Source organism: Ooceraea biroi, chromosome 6, assembly GCF_003672135.1.
Source record: "Ooceraea biroi isolate clonal line C1 chromosome 6, Obir_v5.4, whole genome shotgun sequence".
NCBI lineage: Eukaryota > Metazoa > Arthropoda > Insecta > Hymenoptera > Formicidae > Ooceraea > Ooceraea biroi.
Window position 1 is genome coordinate 15,608,318 of NC_039511.1, and position 21,073 is coordinate 15,629,390.

A 21,073-nucleotide genomic window follows, 5' to 3' on the forward strand; every position below is an offset into this window, starting at 1 on the left:
TCCATAAATGAGAAAGTTGGCTAAATTTCACTGCACAAATTGCGATACGTAAGAGTAATAAATTTTAAATTGACATAATAATTGATCCTATATAGATCCTATATAGATATATGCCTCTTACCGATTTACGTATTGATTGGAGTGGGTCAGCATTTTCTGGCAGAACGTTCCTCGTGTATTGCTTGATCTTCCAAGCTGAATATAACAGATTTACTATAGGGCAGTTCAAGCGCATATAAAGCACGCTGGAAATCGAGTTCTCTGCAAAGCCGTACAAACCTAACGAGTTCCACGCGACGAAGCAATTCCTTTTCAAGATTTAAAAGCGCGTCCTTCCGGCCGAGATACTTTCCTTGCCGGATCCAGGTCAGACATTCTTCTTCGACACCGAGAGGTCACCTTTGGAAACGCCATGTGTTGGTATATCTCGGGTTTCATCCGAATATGCCCACAGGCAAAGGACTCGATTCAGGTGCTCGATATTTAGCCGTTGACATTTCTACACATGCCCAAATGAATTCTATGATGCAGCTACGTGAGAGCGCAAAAGAGATCCATATTTGAACTGTACGGAACTTCGTCCTGGAACCATTTCTCCACAGACCTGCTGATTCTTTGATCAAGTTACCATCATGTTCACTCAATAAAAATAAGTTGATAAATTTTTACTTAGAAATTTTCCCATTTTTCAGCTTAAACATCTCGGTAGCCAAACTTTGAGTCGAGATTATTCTATATTAATACAAAATAGTGATTATATAAAATTTCAAAACTTTTCTTTTTATTTTGTTAATTATTAATCGAGAAGAATGTCCCGACATTTTTATGAAGACGTAATCGTTTTTCTAGTCAGATTAAAAAGTTCTAAGAGGGATAATTCCGGAACGTTCGGCACAGCGTGCTTACATGTGCTCTAGATTCAAAACTAGTGCGACCGAATTTCAATTTGGCTGAACATTTCAGTCACGCGTATCCCCATCTACTCCGAGCCTGTTTCCTCGCAAGGAGAACAATGAATAATTCCTACGTTCTGGGACAGAACGGAATTCAAATGCGACATAATTCCAGTTACGAAGGGTGACGTAATTGTCAGTACGTCTATTAACTACGAATGAAGATCAATCGACCATTCATTCTTGTTGTGGGATCCGCAATCATTTCAGCTAATTCAATCGCATCTCTGCTTGAGTCAGATTCGAGAATTTAAAACATCCTCTATTACGACGATCTGTATTCGCAATATAGATATTTATAGAAAACATTTTCTTTTATAGAAAATGTGTAGAAAAAAATATAGTAGTGTAAAGAGCTTTTTTCGCATGAGAGTAACGAGATCGGCAGCTGACAATATTGGATGCTGATCGCGCATAATCTATGTGGATCTAAACGAAATCGCCGATATCCAAAAATCTATAGGCTTTCGTAGCAACTGCGGGGGTAGGCGCGATACGTCATTGCGTGCCCAAGGCACATAGGAACCCTGAAAGCCGATCGGTGAAGGACCCATTAGTCAAGGTGTGGCAAGAAACAAGTGGAACTTCGATCCGTTCGTCACTGGTCAGCCGTGCGATTAATCGAACACGTTCGCGGTACGCCAGGCATCGTTTCGCGAACCTCGCTAATCGATCCCGATACTTTGCCGGACGAAAGAGGATTAAACAACGGAGAAACCGGCGGTGTATCAGCTGAAAATGGCCGATATATAATGTTGTACTTTAATGTGGTACTGAGAATAAATTAGAGTACATTATCGCATCAGCCGCAATATACGAGTTTTCCTACACTATTTACGTCCACTCGTATTCTTGTCGATCGAGACAGCCACGAGTTCCCTCAGTAAATGGTGTGCTCACAAAATCGGTGACAAACCAGAAACGATAAAGAGCACAGAGCCGCGCTGGGTAGAGGACGCACCTTTACTGACACTTTCATTCATTTCCTCCGTTTTACGAGCGATAAAACCGCGGGACCCATAACGTCGTGACGCTGTGAACACCCGCAAAAAAATCCCACCTACGTCTAAATTCAAACTGCAAAGAGGTAGTCGCCCCTTTTCCCTCCTCTTCGTCATCTTCGAGCACACTCTTTACTATTCCCGTTTACCGAATGACGCTATAATCTGATTTAAACGGTAAACGACGGGAAGGGGGTGTGGGACACTGTTAACGACAGTCACACGCATTCGCGTTTTCTCGGATTCTGCAGACGTCTCGATTGTTCGAAAAGTTGCAGCTCGTGCGATCGCGCGGACCTTATTATCTCGTTTCACGGCAGCTACTCGATAATTTCCCTCAGGTACGTCGAAAGCTCGTCGTCGGGTATTATCATGCTTAAAGGATCGTATCACCCAAAGGGGTTGTCACCATCTTCGAGCCATCGAGCCATCTCCCTCCTGGGCACTGCCGAGGGAGACGTTAACGACCGCTTCTAACGTCGTCTTAAGCCGCCTTTTTAATCAACGATCGTTTTCGCCCTTAATACTGTCTCACTACTTCATCCATGCTTGTACATGCATGCTAAATATTCCCGTTTTTAAGATTAAATCAGGGATATTGAAAAGAGGATTTGTCACGTTATCTGTCAATTATTATATTTCTGTGTCTTTGCAAGCGTATTATTGCAGGATATTTCCTCGAAACTATTATTAAGCTCCTTATCTACAAACGCTTATTCTTGTTGCGTGTATAATTAGATTTTAAACGATGTCAAATTAGATTTTTAATTTAAATTATTAGATTTTACTGCGTCCACGTTTGGAAAAGTCTATAATAGATTAGCGCGATTATTGGTTCTCTCTATTCTTGAGTTTTTCGTCGATACGAATCTTAATATGCGCTGCGGTGTAATAAGTATCGGCGTGCAAGGGGGAGGAAAACAGAGACAGTCGGGTAGGGATCGAATGTACGGCGGATGGCATTGATTCGGGCCGGCAATTAAGCTCGGATTACACTGGATAGGCCGTACTGTGTGCCCGGGGCTAAATGGATACACATAGCTGAGATTACTGTGGCCACTATGGCCTAATGTAATGCCGTCCTACGGACCGTTACAACGACGCAGCCAGGAAGACGCTTACAGGAGAGATCAAGAGAGGAAGTGCGGACGGTGGCGCGGGGATAGAAACGGATACGGAGAAGGGAGAGAGGCGAGAGACGTCGGCGGACAATCGCGGAATTATCCGTCCTATCGAGCCATGCAATTCCATCCCGCATCCCTCCGCGCCGCTTACCACCGTTCCGGATCGGAATATAATATTTTCGAAAACGGGAAATTCTCCGATAAGTACGGGAATTATGCGAGAGCGGTTTATTTCAGGCACCGATCGCGCCTCTCCCGTCCCCTTCCTCGCGCACCATTGTCCCTCTCACCCTCGCCGTTGGCCGTTTTAATCGTTTTCGAAGGGGTGGAAAAACACCGGCCGCAGGGAGAAACACCCTGATTTATAGATGTACCGCGATCCACCCGCAGCCCGATTATAACGAAGGTAATTAATAATTTGCGGTGCTTAAGCGGCGCTTGGGAATACACTTCATTCGATATTCCTATAGTAATTCGTTATTATCTACGCTCGCCTCATCGAACGGGGGAGCAATTAACTATTGTAACGCCACGGTCGATAATGATTATTGTTGTCGGTGATCAAGCACGAGCGGACGCATTGCGATGCGCGCGCGTTAATAAATAAAGCGAATTAACTTTTATTACACGCGATAGTGTCGTTTGCGGACGCTTCAGTTCCGAGAGAAGGAGTATCATAAAACGTTACGACTGCATGTGTTAATTGAAATTTCTGTTAAAAGGTATTACCTCTATCTGTTAAATATGCTAAATGTTCTGATAACCGGCATTACACGTATAGTTGCCTAAAGGTAAATATTGAAACAAGATTCATCGCACACGTAGCATTAACAAAAGAGAAATATTTATTACTTTCGTATAAACATGGTTCATTCATTAAATCGTTTACAGAAATTTTGAAGAACGTAATTACTTATAAATTGATAAAATTAATTAACACTGAGAAACAATGCACATAATGACAAAGCTGGATTAAATCTTACGGAACACCTGTACCGTATAATAAAAATAATAATTGGAATCACGACTTAGAAAGCTGTGACAATCGGCAAGCAGTGCCAGTTAATCGAGTCTGTCAATGTTCTGGAGTTAAGCACTGCCTCTGGCTGTTCTCCGATAATATAGAAAAAATGACGATGGACAGCCGGAGAGAAGGCGAGAGGGAGAAATGGAGAAACGGGAAGAACGGACGAGAGGCAATAGCTCGCGGCACCCGTCAACTCTGGAAGGAGCCAGCAACGCCGGGCATAAACCGCTATCACGGACTATAACCGTCCGCGCCATAAACCTCAGCCTCAGCCCAGTAACGAGAATAATGCGTGCCGCTAAAGTATCCGCCTCTATTACGTTTGAAATCCCCCATAGACTCAGCCTCACCCCCTCGTCCTGTCGTGCCCACGCGCACCCCGCGTTACAGTTTTCCTTTCCCGTACCTATCCCCTCGCTCGCGCGCGCACGTTTCATTATGCCACGCGTGTACTCCCGCACGTTATCCCATTAGTCACAGATTTCACGAGCCGGCCGAAATGGATTTCTCTTTAGGCGAAATTTAATGGAAGTCTCATCATTTATCGTAACTTTCCTCATGTTCTCGTTCTTTTTTTCTTTTACGTTATCCGCAATCCGATCTGAAGTTCGGCTTGTGCCGCACTTTAATTTTTAATTACTTAATTAACCACGATGACGATATATTTCTCTATAACATTTAGGGGAGATTATGTATGCACGATCAGTATCGTGAAATAGAAAAGATTGCGTCTTACGAAAATTAATAACGATATTTCAATCTTTAAACTTTATCGATTATTTCGTTTAGGTGTTCGCCGCGCAGCGTAAAGATTCCCTCGCAACAAGATTGGTGGTGAGGTTACAGAGTAATTAATTCCTATCCAGTACTTTGGTTAACCATTCATCCCGGGATCCCAGGGATCTTTTTGTGGTCAAGATTCGTAAAGTCGTTACGGAGTAATTAATTTCTTCGCGTACTTTGGTTAGCTATTCATACTCCAGCTCATAATAATGTCCTAGCCGCAAAGTACAATTTTCAACGAGGAGATATTAATTACGTTGTGGCGTCGTCGTTGAATATAATATTTGAGGAAGGGTGGAAGCGTGTTTATACATCGTTTCAGCAGAATTGTAAAGAAGACTTAAGAGAACGCAGAAATAAAGGAAATAAAGCAACCACCGTGTACCGATAATTGAACTAGGTGCTCTTCTTCTTGTCCCTTTCCGTTCTGATACTCCGTACCTTCCCGCTCTCCCTCTCGTACATTTCTTTCCCCGTTTTCTAATCGAGTTATATGAGGTTGCGTTCGACTCGCTATTCGCTTGGTGAAAACTGGAAAGTTTTTCAAGACGGTACTGTACTGTAATGCTCCGACGATAAAGTCTCGTTCGAGAAGAGAACGTAGAAGAAACAAGATTTGACACAATGAAAAATAAAGAAAGAAAAAGAGACGGGCGGATAATGTAACTTTGCGATACCACGAGAATTCGCGCATATTGTGAGAGCTTTCGCAGATCGAGAGAAAACTCGATCAAGAGGAGTAAAGAAATCAGTCTTCCGACGAAAGGGAAGACAATATTTTCAAATCGCGTGTCAATATTCTTGTAATTGCACTCTCGTATATCAAACGCTTTAATCTCGTAATACGTTTATCAGATAAAATCGTAAAATGTTTTTGGCTTCACATTAAAAGAGAAATATTGAAAGGATCAAAGGATAAAATCCGTGAATTTTCATTCGCAAGCGGCTTCTTTATTCACATTTCTGTCCCGTCACACCGAAATACAATAGTGCCATGAAAATAGCATGTTTATCGCAATTTGCGGACTTTATCATTGTATCGCGGACCAGCATTGATTCGATTGATCTCTATTGATCAAATTGGCGCATGTAAATCGGCCCGAACATTACGCCGGAAAAACTTGGAAAATATAAGAAAACAAGAGAAAAAGGAAGCTCGTTTTTGAACACCTTCGATATCACATCGTGCAACTGTCTCCTTTCTGAACCATCATCCCTCTCTTCCTCCCTCACCTTCTTCTGTTGGCATCGAGTTACGACGGCGTTGTCGACGAGTCAGGAAATGGCTTGAACTTTCTAATGTAAAATGCAAGGCGCAATATTACCGGGTAAGACCACGGCCATTCCCGTCTCTTCCTCTCTTTCTTCCTTATCCGTTTCTTCCTTTCCTTTTCACTCCTCCTTCGACCCGATACGGTAAAACTTGGACTGTAAATCAAAGCCCCCAGGCCCTGATTCTCACATATTTTATTATTTCATAATAAAAGTTTGCGCAGTTCCGATACGAGGTAGAAACGAGTAGGGTAAGATATAACAACGCGGAGGCTTTACGATCTTACAAATCTGACGGCGAGATACTCCACCGATTTTTGTCCCTATCCAGCTTCTTTATGGGCGTCACTCGCAGCGGAAAAGCGGAAAAGTTCGATGAAGCGTTTCTCCTTGGATTTTCATATGGAGAATTGCATCCAGACCATACTGTCGGGCTATTGTCGCAATTGTTAAATATCTCACTTTGAAATTGCTTCTTCACTCATATAATCATTCGTAATTATACTTAATTATCAATTTATCAATGTAATGAAACGGCAAACAAAACTAAAAATTAATTATTTATTAGTCTATAAATTAGTATTGACTCAGTGTCTTGGATATTATAAAACGTGAACACATTGAAATACAGATCTTTATTTATCGTGCTCGATATTCCTAAGTTCTAGAAAACGAAAGTGTAGCTAGCTATAAAATATATATATGTACATGCGTGTACATATATATATATACATATATATAATTTGTCGACAATGCGTCTGCAAATTTGTAGGCGGATCGGTGCGGGCGCTGGTAATTGCAGCGTAAACATTTTCGCCCGCGCGCTGATTGCGAGACTCATTATTTCGGCGAAGGTACGAATCGAGAATCGCGCTCGACATTCGACGACTCGAAGACGCCGCCAACGACCCATTCCACCAGTCTTGATTAAGGCGAGGGGATGCTCTCATTATTGCTCATAATCAAGGCGCTACAATAAGGAGAGGCCACCGAGCGGGAAGATGCTCCCGCTCCGTCACGACAACATCCGCGCCCCTATTTCTCATCTCCCGGATATAAAGACCCGATCCTTTTATGGCAACCATACTCGCTATCACGCAGATTTCGTCCCGACTGAGAGATGAATACGAAAATAAAGCGGGACGTTCTATGATTAAGGAGTCGGCGATTCATTCGTAAAACTAGCTCCTTCATCTCCTCGCGGCTGTATTGAACTCGAAAATGCAACGTGTTCGTGGAATACGAAGCGCTATATCAGAATAGCGCGCAGAAATTTCGCGTTTATTTCGTATTCCAAATATCTGTATTCAGTTGGCACGTGAACTGATTCGTTTATCCGTACGGTGTAGTGAAATTTACATTCATTTTCAACGCTTAGCTAGCTACCTCCGCATCAAATTTTTAGAACGGAAGTCGAAAATTGGTGAATGTCCGTTACGTTTCTTCTTCACTCATGCCAACATATCGCGGAATGATTCTAACTTGCGAAATTTTATTTTTTTGGCATTAATCAGCCACATTCTCGGAAAAAATTGGCAAGTTACAGAACATAACAGATTATCGCAGAAATAACTCAAACATACTCATTGTCAGTTATAAATACTGAATATTCTTATCAAGTCTTAATTAATATTGGCACGTATAAGAAAAAAATTATGGAAGAATTTCTATTACTTAAAATTGATTTTTCTTTTTTCTTATATAATAGAATAAACAATTCATCTTTCAGTTATCTTAGCACTAGCTTCTTGTCACATTGAAAATTTCACAGTTTCACATAATCGTGCAATGATTGCATTTTACAAGAAATATTTTCGCGGCAAACGTAGTTTAGCATCTCCAAAAGATTGCCGAAGGCAATATAGAGAGAGGGAGAGGGACGCCATTACGCATCGGATTCTCAAAGCTGTACGAGGGTGCGTTTCACGTCGCTGGCATTTCTTAGCGAGGGCAGGCGATAATAAATCGCCACAATTTCGCAGGAAGGAACCCGCGGTGCGGCTTACATACGAAATGGTGCTCCACTTCCCTTTCTGGGCACCTGACAAATACGATACGTAGGTAGAGCTTTTCGGGCGCGACCCGAAAAGTACGGAAGAGATGCGGAAAGCAGAATGGTGAAAGGGCGAAGGGACTCCCGGTCCCTACGTCCAACAAATGAAGGCCGAAAGCGGCAACCTCCGTCGGATGATGGGTGCTCCTAATAGAGAGGGATTCCGTTCAATTATGTCTTATGGCGCCATTCTGTCTGTAATTCGCCGCGATTTTCAATGGGCAATAAGATTCATCCACGAGGCAGAGGAAGAGCGGCGAGAGACAGAGACGAAAGGTGGAATCAGTCGGACAGAATGATCGCGAAATTTGTATTGTATGATCGCGAGCGATACATTATCACCCGATCCGCGTGATAAATTCCGAACGGGGAAATTGTAGAGAGCAGAGATTATCCGCCGGCCAACCGCGGACACAAATCATGCGATTACACGATATCATCAACGAATCGAGAGATGAGACGGCACGGAAATTATTATCGCCATTATGCGAACTTTGAAAATGACAGCATGATTTACCTTCCGCTCGATAACGTTAACACGCGAGAACGCATGACAGATTCTAGTACCCTGATTTTTACTTTTTATCGATACGATCGCTGCTGAAGGAATTGTAATTTTTGAACTCGTGGCCTTGAGCTCCATGTAGTCGCGGGACCATATTGAATGCTTCGATTTCCGATTCTCCAGGTTCGCAAAATAATTTGCGGAACGAATCTTCGACTCACGGAAATCCACGAGTTCTTTCCGTTGTTTCATGGTTGGATCCTCGGCGAGGGGATATCGGCGTTTCGCGGTCGAGCGAACGTATGTATAAAGCAGCCTGGTTTGCAAGTACAGTTTCATCTAATCTTCTTGCATTTCCTTCGGTCTCTCTCTCCTCCTCTCTCTCGCGCGCGCGCGTGCTTTCAACCCCTCGCCCTCTTCGCCCATGCTTCTTGACGACTTAAGTACCTCAATTTGGTACGTTCGCTTAATCCCCTTCCCGGAGGACTCGAAGGGGGTAACAAAGTAAGGGAAGATGGCGGGAAGATAGAATGAGGCCGACGTCTGACGCCAGCGCAGCTGCGTGCTAAGCAAAATGCGAGATGTGGTAAAGTGCAGTTTGCAGTTCCGTTCGTCCCCGATGAAGCCTGTCAGCCAGTGGCGCGCAAAAAGCGGCTGACTCACATCTAAGAAACTTACATCTAATTAACAGTGATTAATTAACGTGCCACGCGTTTCCGCCTCATCGTTCTGTTCAGCAAGATACTACTGTGACGAGCTACTCGCTCTTGCCCTCTCCTTCGCTGTCACATGTATGATACCTCATGTCTATCTTGCAACCACGACGCTGTAACATCATGAAAATTTGTTTGCTGTAGGGCAGTTAAATCGGGAATTTCTAGAGTGATGTAAAAATAGAATGAAAATATTTAACGAAACCTCGATAAATATTTTATAAATATTAAGGATAAAGCCAAAATCGATAGCGATTCGTATTTTTTCCCTTAATGATATCAAGAAATGTTCAATCTTCAACTTATTTTCGAAATATCGTTTAAAAATACTTTCTCGATTTGCAATCCGCGAGATTTCGTCAATCAACATTTGTTAGTGTCCCTATAATGCATAATTCCTAATAACGTGTCATCGCGGTTGATCGAAAACGAGAAGATGGAAATAAGTTTCTGTTCTATCCGACAAAGTGTATGTACGTAGTCGAAATTACTACATCAGCATGTAGTAAATGCAGACGAGGTATCCTCTCTCCTATGTCTTTTTACTCCGACAACTTACGGTTATATAGGCACTCACTCGCGACATCCCTGAAAATTTATGACGGCATAACTCCACAAGGGGCGGCCGCACGAACACGAGACAAAAACGGATTTCAAGTGTTTTGTTTGGTGTGCAGCTTTGTAATCTACGCGCAGTTGTCTGTCATCACTCACGCACGAGCGTACATTAATGCATTGATTCCGGCAGGCGGACTCTTAGCAGCATTATTGTTGCATTCAGCAGCGAATAAATGCACTTCATGAATTATGAATTGTATATTTATGCTTTGCCATTCGTATAAAGGACTCGCAAGTTTCGCGACAAATTTCAAGGATATATTTTTCATCAAGTTAGAGACTGACTTTTGCTTGATAAAAATTTAAATCATGCCGTAATCTCAGAATTGTGTAGCGATGAAAAACTTGAAAGCATTTTAGTGACTTAAATGTGTAAAGAAGTTGAAATATCTTACTAATCCTTTTCAAACTCAAATGTCTTCAACTTAAAAGAATTGTTTAATTATATAATATTGAGAATAATTAATATAACAAACAAAATAAAACAAAAATATTCCATCTTTAAGATACAACCAAAGAGGATAAAATTTATATTTAGCTTGAAACTTTTAATGAAAGAGTATGTCATGTATACTATAACTATAGTTCGTGCACAAAGTCGCTTTTAGAACGCTTTGTTTATAGAATAGTTGGGAACATGCGCTTCTAATGCATTGCTCCCGTATTCCCCATACGCAGGATGTCACGTGAAACGTGTGATAATATCTGTCCGTAAATAATTCAGGGATTAGTAACGACGAATACCCAGGTGGCTCAAACGCAGCAGGACTGCAGCGCTGATCGATACCGAGGAGTAAGGGATCTCCCGATGTGTAGCTATATATGAGTTTTAGGGCGGCTATTAGAAAGTGATGGCTTACCAAGAGAGTTCGGACGCCTCGGAACCGCAGGTTCGCGGTTGGCACGGTAAATCAACAAGTTGATATCCGTTACTCGGCCCAACTGAGGCCACATCAGAGAGCGAGAAAGGCGAAGTGACGTGCAGACAGAGTGAGAAGGAGACAGAGAGAGAGAGAAAGAGATATAAAGGGAGAAAACAGGTAAAACCAGAGAGGAAGAGAAATAGACAGTGAGATAGACAGCCAGCTTGATAGACAAAAATAATGACTGTACGAAACGACAAAATCATCTTCAAAGCGCATAACCTGGTGCATAAACTCGCTCAATATTGCAGATACGGTAGCTCTCAAGACACATCTGGTGGCATAACATGCGATTTCCTGCAGTCGAGAGTGTTCCCAAAATATAAATATTATATAGCTCGAAATCGCGCGCCTTCGAAAAAGCGTCATCCTTTGGGAGCAAACTTGCTCCGGCAAATTTCAGGAACAACTCGGAATTGTTAATAAACTTGGAGACGTTGATATCTCTGGGGGGTTCTCGCGTGACGCGGTGAGAGGTTTAAAATTATATAGACTACGCGCCTATGAGCGCGGCGAATCGATACTTAATGAATTCTACATTGTTCCTCAAAGTTACGCGAGAGACTCCTAAAATATTGTCAGAATCGTAACAATTGCAAATGATGATTGATGAAGAAAAAACAACTATCATTTGTATATCTGATACCTATACAATATACAATAGACTGATATAATCGTAAAGTAATTCGTCTGGCCAAAGGCTATCTTTGTGAGTAATACAATATTCAAACGAACATGTGAATTTTTCCGATAGATCCATTATTGGACTACTATCTAGATATCTAGAGTTGCTTCGTGGCACAGATCGGTAACAATTTTTTGTTACAATAAAAAATAGTTATGTGCATATCCGATTGCGGTCAAGCGTTACGTAAGAAACTGAAAGATGACGGATATTTCGGGCTTGTCATGAGAGCTTCAAGAATAGTTCAATCAGTATCGTGGTTGGCGAGAGGAGAGTTTACCTCCAGACTCTCACAGTACAGTACGGTACGTAATAACATATTAATCGATGATGAGCTAGTACATCCGAAGAGGCCATAACGAAAGCTCGGTAACTCGAGTCTACGAGGTGCAGTAACACGCGGCGGACATTTATTGGACACTAACTTCCTGTCCGGAACAGGTCTGCATGTGAGTCGACTAGTAATAATCGTTACTACTGATCCTCTCCTCTTTCAAGGAGCGATTTAAAAGTCTGTCGCACTCGATGGCAGTCAAAACCACCGCTCGTCCGTTCATTTTACCTTTGTTTTATCGTTTTCCTAACTCTGAATCGAACTGAATTCACTAAACTGGGCACTAAGAGGATTTTACGTCTAACGGCACAATCCTTCCTCGACAGGATTATCATTTTTTGAGCAGCTGTACACGTCCATTTCATGATATCATTCGGAAACTTTCGCAGCGTGATTCCTTATCGTGGGAGTGGTGGTGGAAGCGAGTCCGCGATCGATTATCGTATTAAGAAGCGCGAAGGGTGCCGATATCGTGCGTTGAAGGGGAAACCAATTGGACGATAAGGCGATCCGTGGCAATCGCGACGTGAAATCGTGACTCGGGCGACGAATCGAGCACGAGAGAAATCGCGCTTCGAGGAACGGCGTGGTTATCTGGCCGCGTCGATCGCTGTTTCGGAAACTTAGATTATGGTCGTCCCGGCAGAAAGCGATTAGGTTCACGGTACGCCGGAGCGCAAATTGGTTCGCGAGTGGTTTGCTTGATTTATTGCCGTTTCAATCGACAACCGGATCGCTACGTAATACACGCCTAATTACACGGTAAGACGTTAGTTGATAGCCGTCTTCGTTGCTTCGAAGCTTGGTATATCGTTAACCGTATCAAGGAGATAACTCACACGATATCCAGTATCGCCGACGTTATGGAGGTGCGTAAATCCTGCACTCGAGCGACTTTCATGACAGAATTATTAAATGATACGTATGAACACCTATAATCGCTTTTATCACTTCGGAACTTGGACCATCGCCGCCATCAAAGCGGAGTGATTAAGATCACTACAAGCCGAGGAGCCTGAGATTAATACCGGCACCTGCACTCCACCATATCGATTTATTGGTGTTCCAACTGGCGATTGCTGCTGCACATAATAAAATATACTTGGTCGAAATATATGGTCTGCCATAATGATATATCTGTAATAATGACAGACTTGATGGAATTGGAAATTCAATAGTGACATTAACTGGCAGTTCAAAATAGAACAAATAGTTTGAGTAAACAAGATTCAACGAATCCACTAGTAGCGGACATTAAGGGCAATTATGGTCAGCATTGCATCGTTTAAAATTATAGCTATTAATCTACAAATATCATGTTATTTTTCTTGCAAAATGTCGGGCGTGCTCAATATAAAATGAATTTACTCGATAATGTGACGACAAGTGGATAACGATATTGTCATATAACTGAATGTAACACGATTACGTTTATCTTATTCTGAAATTATTTCTGTATCACGGTGAATATATTAAAAGACAAAATATTATAAAAAATTAAAAGAAGAAGATAAGATCATAAGGTGGTAAATTAAAAGTTACAAGCGAGTATTATGTTACAAGGAAATTAACTGCAAAGTTTTAACGATAAATCTCAACGTGAAATGACCTGTTTTACAGCGCTAGACCATGTTAAAGACACCGTTGTCGTCAATGTCGATGACATCCATAAAACCAGTAATCAAAGTTCGATTAAAAATTAAGCGACCGTAATATTAATAATCGCACATAACCACGAAGACTGACTATAAATCTACAAAAATTAATTATTACATGACTTTAACGTTATATGCGTTATACACGCTAGATTTTTATATGAAATAATCTACTTTGTAATATGAGATTTACATACATGCAATTATCAAGAATATTTGACATGGATGCTTTATCGAAGTTCGACGATATTAAAAATAAAATAATCGTGATATTATTAATAATTCAGCACAACTAAGAAAAATGCGATTGCTGTCTAACGGAATTAGTCGCGAGAGTTGAACGCTATGAAGCGGCATGCTGAATCGGAACATGAAGCAAGCCGTACGAGCGAAACGAGCTTTACAATGTTAAATCGTAGAAATAACCGTTATCGTTATCGTCCTGGTGCTCCTCGTAAAACGTGCCATCAAAGTTTGATGACATTAAAAATAAAGTAGTCACTTCGTTCTCTCTCTTTCTTTCTCTTTCTCTGGCAGCCCTCTCGGTATCGATCACCGAGATTCCGCGTCGTAAATACATCGCGGGAAACAAACAAAAGTTCGCGGAAGTTTTATGTGCCGACGTCGGGGGGAGGGCAAAGGTGGATGGGGCGCGACCGCGCGAGGGAGGTTGGAGAGAGCGCGAAAGTCTGACTCTCTCGCGTATCCATTTACAAGTTTTAAATCGTTCCGCCGGCGTGCCTTTTGAAAGAAACCTTTTACCTTTACTCTCAATGTACGATAAAATTCTGAAACGCGTTCGCCGGCCGCCGCGCGGCTTTTAAACGTTAACACGCGTACGCTCGGTACAATGGCGGGGTCGCATTATACTCGAGAATCGGAGGGAGAACAAGCGGTATATAGGAAGAAACAAGGGGTTGAGACGAGTGCCGCAAAGGGGTGAAGAGGGAGGCACACCATGGCCTCCGAGTGGAAAGAGGGCGGCGGTGAGAACGGAGAACTGTTCTCTCGCCCGTCGTCGCCCGCTACTTCGATTTCTTTGCACAAGACGGAGTAGAATTGCACCAACAAGGATAAAAATCTTGTTTCGTGCGGTGCACGGTTACCTGTATTGACGCAATTTTACCCCATCTAATTGTACATATTTGCCCATCGCGTAATATAACACGTAAATATCTTCAGCGCAGGCTTTTTTAACGTTTGCGTAGTCCTAATCTGTTGTGTAACGTTGCTTTTTATCCTCTACCTTACGATTACCTCTTTTTATCCTCTATCTTACTTTTATCCTCTACCTTATCTACTGATAGTAATACTGATTAAAAATGTTGCATATCCCTAAAACAGGTTCTTTTTACGGCAAAGTTCCCAGTGATAAATACGCATTTGTGCCAAATCAGCTATCAATAAGCGAGAGTTAAATAATTTATCATTTGATATGAATTATTAATCAATTCTGACGGTGACTTAATCAGAGGTATTATATCACCGGTATTGTTTAGAGTAATGAAAGGGGCACGGCAGCGCCTCTCTCACCTCATCGATTCGACATAATGCATTTCAGCAACGTTCACGGGACCGTAAATAATCTTTTTCGCTGTAACCGTTTCGCTTGCCGATTTGCGCGGCTTTTATGAAATCTGCAAGATTCGATTTGCATCTTCGTTGAACGAATAAGGGATACTCCGTAATCTCGCGATGGCGAGGGTACTTGCGATGATAATTCCATGTGGTCGGGTCGCTTATGGGTCATTTAAGAAGCTCTCAGAGGCCACGGGTCGAAGGGTATATCTGGAGGTGTGCTTTTTATTGAAATGAACGCATCTGGCGTCCAGCGAAGGGTCGTCCAGCTGAGCATGCGTTTTTTCCCGCCTCTTGTTCGACCCCCTCCGGGACCGCCGGTCGCCCGGCGAGAGCGGTTACATCCCTTTGAACGTCAGTAGCATGGTGCGAAAATGGAGCTTCGCGGGGAGACTACAGTCCGGTCACAGGGGTAAATATCCTTATGAAAATTCGAACTCGATCGGGGGTGGAGCGACCGTCACTCGCGATTTATTGGATCGCCCGCGAATCGCTGACCGTGCTCTCACCTTCGCCCTATTCTTCCCCGGTCATCCTTCGTCGCTTTTGACACCAAAAGAAAAAGAAGTGACCTCCTCGAAAATGGCAAGTAGATCGCTTGACGCTCGGAACGATTAAGGACATACGAGATTTCCTTCTGCTAGAAACGTCTTGAGACCTTGTTCGCTTTGGAATATTTCGAAAATGATCTCATTCTCTGCAGAGCGGATTATATTCCTTTATTGTGTCCTAAAGGAAGACGATTTCTTAATATCTTGCATGATATTACCGCGCTTGGAAAGACGTGCGTTATCAAGGAATGTCAACGGCAGGTCCACGTTGCTGGGGTGTTGTACTACGTTCGCGGGGGTGGAACTGTTAAAGTGACGGGGAGTAAAGAGGGAACGGGGTAGAGTAGTTAAATGTTACCGGTGTCAGGACACAGCCTTTGTGTTAGGGGAGTGCTTGGGCTGCGTTGGAGTTAGCTAGACTGGCAGAGTACTATAAATTACATAAATGAAGTAAGCCCCTTCCGCGCTCAAACGGACGTCTTGCCAAGTTTATAACTTAATCACTCGTGCTACCCGTGGCAGAGGAGGAGCTTAGGTGGATGAGAGGATGCGAGAGACGTAACAGAACGGTCGAGATGGGAGTGGGTATGGTAGTACACCGTAGACGGATAGCACGGTAGATGTAAGAGAGAAAGAATCCGGCTGGAGAACAAGCCCAACGATTAATGATGTCAGCGTTGAATAATTGAATGTGTCGCGCACATATTGCCTCGGCGTCGGCAAGTTTTCTTCTCGAAGCTAGTAGCTCCAATCCGGTTAATTTGGTAATTAAGAGCACGATATTTATCGCAAACTGTATATGAGACTCGATGAAAGTTTCATCAACTTTCAATCTTTTATTATTCGATCGGAAACGTCGCTTTCAAGGCTATTAGAGATAAAAACATTGTAAATTGTGCAGAAATTATCTATCGATTCTCTCGACAAACTTCAACAGTATCGTAGTTTATGCCGATTTCAGAGAGGTAGATTAAAGTCACATGGATCGCTTACATTTCAGATGAGCGTCCGTTTAATTACGAGTCACCAGTTTCGGCAACCGCTTCACTGCGGAAGTACTAACTCTTGGTTATCTTAAGCAGCATCGCGTTCTGAATTCGTACAACTCATGCTCACCAGATATCTCAAGCCTGAATTACCAACTAGGAGAGAAGCGCCGGCGCGAGGCAAGAGCGAGATTAAAATCGCCCGGAGAGCAATGCAAAGTTTTTAATAACCCTTGATGCTTGATTAAGTTACGACTCTCTTCGCCGGCTCGCTGTCTCTCCTTCCCGCTGTTCGTCTTCGGCTGAAATAAATTTCGCGGAGATTTCGCTTAGACCGCGTTCGAGCGGTACGAGGGAAGAAGCGAGGCTCGTTTGCTCCGTCGGTTAAATTAATGGAAATCTAGGTGGTTTCTTATTCCTGCGAATATGCAGTCAAATTTGGAAGCTCGCGTCCTCTTGCCGATACTGATTATCCCAATTTGAAATTATATACTATAAATTATACATAATAAATGCAGTTATTAAATGCGGATATCGAATATTAAATACTTTAATATTCATGATATGATAGACAATTTAGACTCTTTAGCATCTAATGCGATATGCATATGCGATATATTAACCACAAGATAGTAATTACAGTCTAGACTTTGGAAAATAGATAATACCGTTTATTGACGAGTGATTGTACTGCTTAAATTTTCATATTAGACTAATGAGAACTTTATGAAAATAACGAGTACTTATGTATTTTCTTCCAGGCTTTGGATTCGTCACATTTCAAAGCGAGGATGTCGTCGACAAAGTCTGCGAGATCCATTTCCACGAAATCAACAACAAAATGGTGAGTCACGCCGTTAGAAAAGTCTATTCGCAGAGTGCTCCCCTTGCTTTATCTACGTATCTGCAGAGGTCGTATCAAAAGGTATTTGCCATCTGCTTGCTGTCTGCAGATACGGCGTCGGGCAGAATTAATTTTCCGTATAATCGAGAAGGTCCATCTCTCCGTTATTTGCATTTGACACGCATGTGGAGTACACATGCAGAACTGCTGGAAATGGAAGAGCTGACCGTGGATCCTCTAGCAAGAATACTCTGTTTACCTTCCACTATAACGGGAAGCTCTCCCATACTCTTCAAGCATTTTCTTGATGCCATCTCGTATCAGTAATAATCCAAAAGTAAACTCGCCGCACGCGATCAAGTCAATGGTTATTTTTTACCCAACGTCGCCCTCAGTAGCTAGCTATCTCTTAACCAAACGTTTAGGAAAAGTACTTTTACTATTTTTAGCGATGAATAACAGCTACCTAATGTTTAACAGAAGAAACGAGCAACAGAAAATAATAATAGTGTTTCCATCCAGCCTTAATCCCTCCTCAAGAATCCTCAAGAATGTCCCACGCCATTTGTCGCGATGAGCGGTAATTAGCGCAGTCCTGTTAGACAGGTACGAAGCACCTCTCGACCTTTCTCAATCATCATCACCCTCCCCCCTCCCTCCGCACAAGTCCCACCCTCGAAAGCCGGTCTCTCGACGCTCAACCCGTCCCCGTCACCTCACCTGGTCTGTCTGAAATTTCAAGGTCGAGTGCAAGAAGGCACAGCCGAAGGAAGTGATGCTCCCAGCGAATCTGGCGAAGACGCGAGCGGCCAGCAGAGGCGCATACGGTGAGTTGGTGATGGTCGCGACACCCACCCCCGCAACTTATCGCTACGCGCCGTACCCCCTGCCGACGGCGGCCGCCGCCGCTGCGCATGCAGCCGCGGCGGCTACTGCCGGACCCCCTCACCACCATTTGCTGGCCCCGATAGTCGCAACCGCTGCTCCGAGTGCGGCCGCTACCTACCAATACGCGGCCGGCGCGGCCGCACCTACGGCCGCCGCCGCCGCCAGCACCGCCGCTGCGGTTTACGACGTGAAACGCGCGATCGCCGCGGCGGCCGCAGCCGCCGCCGCGGCCTCTTACCGGCCGCATCCGGTCGCGGCCGCGTCCCGCGCCGCGGCACTAACTTACTCCATGAGCGACCTGCTCGGCGTGCAGGGCCTCGACATGGGTGCCGTCTACCATCCGATACCTACGATCGGCCTATGACCTACGATACTCACGCCCCTCTCGCGGCCACAGTAACCGCCGCTTGTGCCGGAGGGTTTATTGTCGCGTCCGATTATATATTATTATTATATCATCAATTTCGTTCGGTTTCAATCGATTCGATCGGCCGTTTCTTTTCGCGTCGTTTCTTGTCTCTGCGACGAACTCCTTGCCGGTCTTCTTTGTAGTATTGCTGTACTGCGATAGATTTACGGTTCCGTGTGCCAAAGGACGATATAGCAAGTTCGCGATATATCGCGAATGCGATATTCTGTTTTTCCTTCTCGGAGATCGCATTTTGATACGTGCCAAAATTAGATTTTTTGGATAGATTTAGATCATACGAATCGCGAGGGTTGAAGCGCCATCAGTTTATGGCGTTTATGTAAAACAAGTGTGCACTTTATCAGGAATTTATTCAAGAATCAACTGGCCAAAAGCGTCGACACGTTGTTTACCATGTTTTTATTATATTTATTGTTAACTTGTAGATTCCAGTGGAAAACTAGTCTCTTATAACATGAGTTACTTTCTTTAATGAAATATAGTCGATTTTTAGAAACGGAATTTTGCGCATTCCTCGATTGAGACTGTTCTAGCCTTCGTTTCGAAGTAAGGTAGCCAACGAAAAAAATCGAAAGTATTAATTATCGTAGATTGATTAGTCATTGAACGACCGGACGTGATAGATATGAATATCGAAAAGTGCAATACCGTAGATTAGGATGACCGCTCGTTCTTGTTTGCCAGTTCGAAATACATATCGAGAACGCGATATCTCCGCGGATCCTGTTCGCGGATGGCAATGTTCGGCAAAACTGTGATCGTAGAAGCAGAAGGGAACGCGTTAGCGAATCGCAGATTTACTCGACGTAGTAGTTACCTATGGGGCCTCATTTTCTAGTAGTGAAAAAGAAACGTAGAACGTGTAGCAACGAGAGACAAACGAACGTATCACAAAAGACTGGTAGTTACTTCGTAGGTAATTAGTAACGGCAGGTAGTAGGACAATAAAAACGAAGTGTTCAAATGTAGAGAGAAAACGAACCGAAATGTTCCAGTTTTGCTCAATAGTAAGCCGCCGTCACGTCCAACGTATCACCTTGGGGAATTGTCTCTTTCAATTCATGAATTCATAAATTTTACAGATTCGCAGAGTCCAAATAAAATGCACGGTGCGCGAAACAACTTCGTCATTTGCGATAACATGTGAAAATCTCTTTGCTTATTGATAGAAAGCGTTGCTCAATATAAAAATAAAATGTATAAAAATCTTGAGATATATCTTTGAACCATCAGAAAACAATTGTCTATTTTTGAGTTGTTGAACATATGGAATACATCTATGCATAAATTAAATGACTATTGTTTTACGTAACTTCTTTAAATATCCTTAAATCAAAATTGACTCCATAAGTAAGTGACGTCGAAAGCTTATAAAAAATTCTTTAAAAATTCAAGATGTTATATGTTGTTAACGTCGAGTAGTATTGAAAGTCAAGTTAATTATTAAAACATTAATGTACAACGCGCGATAGACATCTTTACTAATAAAAATAAGCAGGATGGACGAGTAGTAACTGTACAAGTCTAATTAAGTTTCGATCATCTACCAACGTCAAATAATTAAGTTCTCGGCGTCCGTCACACTCTTGCCGTTAAAAGCATTTCAATTAAAACGCTGTAGAACTTAATGCCGATATCGAGCCTTCAGCGAATGAAGGTGCAGAAGTACGGGAAATCGGAGGGCAGGTACTCACCTATCGTGCGACGAATTTCAGGTCACCCCGACGGGGAAATGAGACGACAACTCCCCGATGGGGACGGTATGTTCGCGCGGCGGCTGTCAATTCGTTGGTAGAACCTAGTTGAAGTATTAGCGACGCGAAATTCTAACCGTAGAGAAAATGGCCGTCTGCGTGGTTATGCGACGAGACCGGGTGATAATTAGGTGCCGCGATGATAAAAATGCAGAGAGGGTGGACTGTCGCGTTTCGTGGCGTATTTTCGAACGTCGTCAAAATGACGGGACGTTTTTTTCAGACGGGGCGGCTTCGCTCGTCCCTCGCCGAGCGTGGCCATTGATTACGCGAATATTTTATCAGAAAACAGAAATAAAACAAAAAAGAGAAAACATTCCCAGGTAGCGGCCGCGTCGCGTGTGCCGCTCGCGACACGGCGAGCGATAATTGAAGGAAATCAATTAGTGGTGATGC

At 43.1% G+C, this 21,073-nt stretch overlaps 1 protein-coding gene across 11 annotated transcripts in view; it reads left to right on the forward strand.

The window, feature by feature from the left end:
- The window catches only part of LOC105284583 (RNA-binding protein Musashi homolog Rbp6), a 589,200-nt gene that overhangs the window by 530,281 nt on the left and 37,846 nt on the right, over positions 1 to 21,073 (forward strand). For all 11 annotated transcript variants that reach the window (XM_026970601.1, XM_026970605.1, XM_026970600.1 and 8 more), the window contains 2 exons: positions 17,523 to 17,605; positions 18,348 to 18,432. In XM_026970601.1, the coding sequence (XP_026826402.1) occupies positions 17,523 to 17,605; positions 18,348 to 18,432 (168 nt within the window). The remainder of the gene's footprint in view (positions 1 to 17,522; positions 17,606 to 18,347; positions 18,433 to 21,073) is intronic.